Here is a 6,438-nt window from a genome sequence, read left to right on the forward strand (position 1 = left end):
AAAAAAAAAAAAAAAAAAAAAAAAACACACACAAAAAAACCTGACCCTTGGAGAAAAAAATAAAGCATCAACTTTTGTCTTCCCTTTGTCCTTGCTCTGCGCAGCTCCCCAGTGCTGCCTCTTGTTGACACCTTCACCTGAGCTAGTCCCTCCCCAGTATCCCTAACAAGAACTCAGCCCGAATAGACCCTAGAAATCACTTTGCTCAACCTCTATCACAAATGGGGAACTCAAGACCCAGAGAAGCAGTGATGGTGGGGGAGTCCCCCAGGGCTCACCTCCCACGGCTGTCCTTGTAGAAGTCCAATGAAAACCCAAAGTAGCTGCCATTGGGGCCTGTGTAGAAGGTGAGTCGCACTTGGTCCAGGTTCAAGGCCCAGGTTGGAGGTGCAGCACCGGGTCCCAAGAGCAGCTGCACCCACTCCAGAACCCAGAGGGCATGAAGTGGACACAAAGCTCTGGCCATCTTCCTTCTCCCACAACCTCCTAGGCAGGAATGGATTAGCTCCTTCCTCTTCCTTTCAGTTCCACCACAGGAAGTCTTTTCTTATCAAACTGAAACCCACTTGCTGAGTAGTAGGCACAGTAAAGGGCTCTAGGTCCGGGACCCATATGGTTTCTAGGATTGCCAGGAAGGGGGGTGAGGCCACTCTGGGGGGTGGATGCTTATGGCTGAAAGTCGACTCCTCCCTTTTCTTGAGAGTATTTTATCATCAAGTCCTGTTGGTTCTGCCTTTCAACTATGTCTCTTGAATCTTCACCCCATTTCCACTACCACCATGCTAGTCTAAGCCACCATTGCTTCCTGCTTGGGATAGTGCAATCATGAACCAGCTGGTCTGTACACCTCCACTCTAGCCCCCAGTTCTATACTTCCTCCTCCCCCCACACAGCTGCCTGCACTGCTGAGGCACATCGTGACTTGGTCAGAGGTGGGGGAAGGAATGAGGAAGCTCCTGCCCCCTGATAAGACCTGAGGCTGCTGTATCCTTTTGGATAAGGCACTTATCCACTTCCTCCTTCTAGGGCCTTCAGCAGCTTCACTCAGCCATATTGGTACAACAGCTTCCTCACTCATCCTCCATCTGGGGCCAAGTCTTAATGTGGCCACAGCAATGCAGCCAGTGCTGGGGGAGGGGTGGCAAATGGATCTTGGCTGAAGGGGAAAGGAGATGGGGATAAAGTGGAGTCGTTCCAGGGTGTTCTGGCTCACAAGCTCGGAGATTTTCACCAGCTGTTCAATTGAAGGCAGGCCTCACTCTTTCATGGGTGACAAGAGCTTTTGTCCAATCATTAAGACTTGATTCTAGTAGGGTCATTGCGTAGGGGATGCCTCCCCCAACTCCTCAGGCTGGTACTCTGTGGTTAACACACATGGGCACAGCACCGATCACACCGTTTAGTCATGGTCTGTTCACTGGATTTTGTCCATGAATCCCTTGAGAGTGAGGTTCCTTTCTGCAGCCCCAGGGCCTAGCCAAGAGCCCAACATATTGTAGGCGTTGCTGACAGACAGACTGAATAGAAGCAGGCACTGAGGATGGAAGAAGCAAACGCAGCCTCACATGGTGGAAAGAAAAAAAACAATTTTGAGCAGAAAGGTCATTTTCTATGGATGCTCAGGGGAGGAGGAGCGCCAAGTCTTATTGGCATCTCATGTCTTCCCCAAAAAGCATGTTGTCAGGAAGGAAATTCAAGAGATCTGCTAGGGGTAAAGAACACAGTCACATTTCCTTTTGCTCTATATTTTCTGATCAAACTTAACCATCATCTTACCCTGCCCAACTACCTGGGCCATTCTGGAATCCCTTCAGCACCTCCCTTGCCCTCATAATTCACCACCTTAGCACACAGCACAGAATCTTATCCCTATCTAGGTTAGAAGCTCCTTGAACTTTAGTCTGGGCCTTCTTCACTGCTGAATTCCCAGTGCCAAGCTCATGGCAGGCACATAATACTCAACTCAGTCACATACTTACCTTCCACCCTCCTACTGTCCTCATCTGAGTGGTATTGTATTACTAGTGTATACTGTGTAGCCCAAAATTAACTCACATTTCACTAACATTTTTAATAAATTCTCATTCTGTTCAAGGCATTGAGTGGTAAGAGATACAAAGATAACTGTCAAGGATCCTTAAAAAACTTAGTCCAGAGGGAGTTAAGACATGAACACATATAACTGCAGCAGAGGGATAGTAAAGGATGCCTTGAAAAAGGCAGAGATGATGCCTAGCTGAAGTCATTTATTTCCTCCATCATAACAACCCTATGAAATAAGTACTATTATGCCCATTTTATAAATGCAAAAACTGTGGCACAGAGTTTTAGGTAAACAGCCCAAGTTTACATAGTCAATGGGTGGCAAAACTAGGAGTCAAAGACATTTGTGCCTGAATTCATGTTCTTAACCATTGCACTACATTGCCTTTTGTCAGAGAATGAAGAGGGGGACTTCCCTGGTGGTCCAGTGGTTAAGAATCCGTCTTGCAATGCAGGGGACACCGGCTCGATCCCTGGTTGGGGAACTAAGATCCTACGTGCTGCGGGGCAACTAAGCCCGAGTGCCGCAACTACTGAGCCCACGTGGGCCACAACTACAGAGTCCACACGCTCTGGAGCCCACACGCCACAGCCAGAGAGAAGCCCGAGTGCCGCAAGGAAAGATCCGGAGTGCTGCAACTAAGACCCGACTCAGCCAATAAAGAAATAAGAGAATGAAGGGGTTTTTAGACACAGGAAATGACATAAGCAAAGACAGAAGCAGAAGGACATAGAGGTCAGTTATAGAGAAAGGCAGGTAGTCAACACAGGGTGTCTAAAGGGGAGGACTGGGGCATGAGAGTGGAATGGAAGGCTGGGGTATAATCACTGGAGGTCCTTGAATATCTTATTAAGGAATTTGAACTTTAAAACATAGGAGATGGAGAATCATAAAGATTTTTTAAGTCAGGGAATAAGATACATGATCAATTGTGCACCAGTCTGGATTACACTAGCTGCCTATGGATAGAAAGAACTGGAAAAGGCAGGACTTAGTGGGAAGATCGGATGGGTGGCATCTACCATCCTCTCAGTTAAAGGTGATGAGGCCTGAACCAGGGTACTGGTGGCAGGAACAAAGGAGAGCAGAGATTACACATCCGGTTATATCAGTAACTGGATGTGTAATCTCTGCTCTCTCCTTTGTGTAGTAGGGAGGTGTCAAAAGTAATTCAAAGCTTTGGTGGCTGGCTGGTAAGACAGTAGTATCATTAACTGAAATAGGAAACAGGTAGGATCAGATTTGGGAAGGGAGAGTCTGGTATTTAATAAAGATTCTATTCCTTGTTGGGTGTTCCTTTGTGGTCAGAGCTGGGTTGATAGTAGGCAGAGGAGTGCTGACACATTAATGTCACTTCCCCATTCCATCAGCCTGAGTCCTAGAATTTCTCAATGAATGCTACCGCTTCATAAAGTCAAAAATTATTGAACTTTTACTATGTGCCTGGCACTGAGCTTGGCAATGTGGAGGATATACAGAAAAATCTTCATCTTTGATGTTTCCTTGCTAAATCCTGATGCATAATCCTGTTGCTAATGGTATTTTACTTTGCTTTTATCTTTCTTGAACACATAATCAAAATGTTTACTATGTGCTCAGCTCTATATAAAACACTCTAAGGGATTAAGAGAAAAAAGGAAGTATAAGAATCAGTCCCGGGGCTTCCCTGGTGGTGCAGTGGTTGCGCGTCCGCCTGCCGATGCAGGGGAACCGGGTTCGCGCCCCGGTCTGGGAGGATCCCACATGCCGCGGAGCGGCTGGGCCCGTGAGCCATGGCCGCTGAGCCTGCGCGTCCGGAGCCTGTGCTCCGCAAGGGGAGAGGCCACAACAGTGAGGCCCGCGTACCGCAAAAAAAAAAAAAAAAAAAGAATCAGTCCCTCCCTCTCAGAGCTTACAATCTTACTGGGAAGCAATGAGTACAAAATGAACTGCACTCTGATTCTGAAAAGCCAGTAAGCTTACATGGGACAGGGACTTAGATCCTAGAGTCAGGGAGACCAGCCAGGAAAATGTTGCCAATAATTCAGAAACGAGATAACGGGGAGGAGAGGGTATCCCTGGCAAACAAGAATGGAAAGGGTTCACAAGGCCTGAATTAGTCACTGAGGGTGTTGAAGAGGGAGTACTTCCATGTTGCAAGCCCAGGCAGCTAAGGCAGATAGAAGAACCCCTATTGGAATCAGGCAGCTGCACATACCGTCACACAGCATACTCTCTCTACACGTCCGTCTGCATCTTTTGCTGACACCTTGCCTGCTCAGAAAATCACTTTTCATTTTCTTTAATGTTTTTGGCCGTGCCACGTGGCTTGCGGGATTTTAGTTCCCTGACCAGGGACTGAACCTGGGCCACCACAGTGAAAGCGCCTAGTCCTAAACACTGGACCTCCCGGGAATTCCCACTTTTCATTTTCATCTTTTATTTTGGGGCAGGGATTTTTCTATTTTAGAGAAATAGATCTGAGCATCCAACCCAAGGTTCAAGTTGAATAGCTTCTCTTTTGTCAAGGGGAGAACACAGCTGTATGAGAATAGGAAAGAAACAGACGGTGTACTGTTCCTTCCTGAAAGGTTGAGGAAGAGAGGAAACTAATTTATCGCTACAGATCTATGGTTAGCTTTTGATGCTGAACTTTCCCTGCCTTTTGAGACTTTTCCATACAGAAGAGTAGATAGAGGCTTTTATCTGCTCAGTAACAATTAGGACATACTTCCTTTTACCAGGTAGCTCTCAAGCACTGTAGTGGTATTAAAGGGTTGAGGAGAATAATTCAGGACTGGTTCTGGTATACACAACTCCATCTGGAGGGCAAAGACCAGGCAGGTGACTCATCTCATTGCCCTGAAGTCCATCCAAAATCCCAAAAATCAAAGCTAGAAATTCCAAACACATTTAGTGAGCACCTATTTGCCAACATTCTACTACACACAGATTGTACATCTAAAATGAGCAAAAGGATAGAAATAGAAGAGAATCTAGGGGAATTCCCTGGTGGTCCAGTGGTTATGACTCCTCGCTTCCACTGCAGGGGGCACGGGTTCAATCCCTGGTCCGGTAACTAAGACCCCGCATGCCATGCCGCTCAGCAAGGCAAAAAAAAAAAAAAAAGAATCTGGGGAAGGGTGGAAAGGAGGTGCACATTCCAAGACACCGACATAAGACTGAGAGAAACTTAACCATTACTTCCTCCCACAGCATAAGCTTTCCCCTCTACTCGGGCAGGCTGAGCTTTGAGAAGCACAGTCTAAACATCATATGGTTCATAAGAATCTATGATCACTTCAAACAAGATGTTATTTGTAAACCATAACTCCCTCCATCCCTTCCCCACTTGAGTGGATGGGGCAGCAATCACGACAGACTCTAAGTTTCCACAAATCATTGGTTTATTAGAAAGTTCCTTTCCCTAATTTTACAGCATATATATCTCTATCATATGTGATAAAGTTAAATACAATCTGTTATGCTTGTAAGTAAGGATAGGTTATTATTATTTTTTTGTTTTAAAATCACTATTCTGGAAATTAAAGGAAACTGCCTCCAGGAAGGCAGAGAGGCAGCCAGAGTATGGCTCAATCTACAAGCTAATGGGAAGCAGCACAAAAATGTTAATACTGTATTATTTAAATATTTACATGGGCTGAAAGCAAAGAAAAATGAGTCCCTTCACTTCAAACAGATGATTTCATTTTCCAGTGCTAGTTATCAAAAAAGCGATGCTCCTGAATCAGATGAGGAGCACTGAACAGGCAGAAGGCTCAGTCAAGAGTCTTGTTTGCCCAGCACTTGCTTGTCATAAACTCAAAGCCTTTCTCTTTTGGAAACTGAAGAAGAAAGGCAGAACAGAGCCCTGGCCCACATAAGAAGGGCTTGTTTTTCCTGTCAGGTGACCACCCAGCCAATTCTAGCCACAGGAATAGGTAGGGATAGGCCAAACAGGGAAGTACTAACTACACCAAAGATGAGACCTACAATATAAACACCTTTGGGTCAGTGTATTAACTAGGTCTGAGAGCCGGGTGAAACGCAAGAAGAGGAGGAAGAGGAATTGAGGTGGTACTTCCCCTGATAAGTGTCATGGGAGGGAGAAAAGAAAAAAGGTATCTTTACTGCTTAAACTAAGCTGGGTAGAAGGCATGGAAACTATGAAGCAAAACAATCTGCAGAATCTATAAATGTGCTCACCTCCCAGTAAGTGGAGGAGGAAAAACTGTCCCAACTCTATAATCCTCCAGTCTACTTCTATTTCAGTTTCTAGCCAACCCAAAAGGCACATTAAAAAATTTTGTCAGAGGGGGCTAAGTACTAGGAAGGCAAATGGACTGCCTGGGACAGGCACCCATGAAACCCAGGAATCCCCCAGGACAATCATACTGAATCTCACTGCTTCCAGA

The 6,438-nt window shown here is 45.8% G+C and overlaps 1 protein-coding gene across 1 annotated transcript in view; it reads right to left on the minus strand.

The window, feature by feature from the left end:
• ITGA2B (integrin subunit alpha 2b) overlaps positions 1 to 522 on the minus strand; it is a 13,970-nt gene extending 13,448 nt beyond the window's left edge. The window contains exon 1 of the mRNA XM_007127929.3: positions 279 to 522. Within this exon, the coding sequence (XP_007127991.2) occupies positions 279 to 466 (188 nt within the window). The 5' untranslated portion in view covers positions 467 to 522. The remainder of the gene's footprint in view (positions 1 to 278) is intronic.
• Positions 523 to 6,438: the final 5,916 nt, after the last annotated feature.

Source organism: Physeter macrocephalus, unplaced genomic scaffold, assembly GCF_002837175.3.
Source record: "Physeter macrocephalus isolate SW-GA unplaced genomic scaffold, ASM283717v5 random_246, whole genome shotgun sequence".
In the NCBI taxonomy this organism is placed as follows: Eukaryota; Metazoa; Chordata; class Mammalia; order Artiodactyla; family Physeteridae; genus Physeter; species Physeter macrocephalus.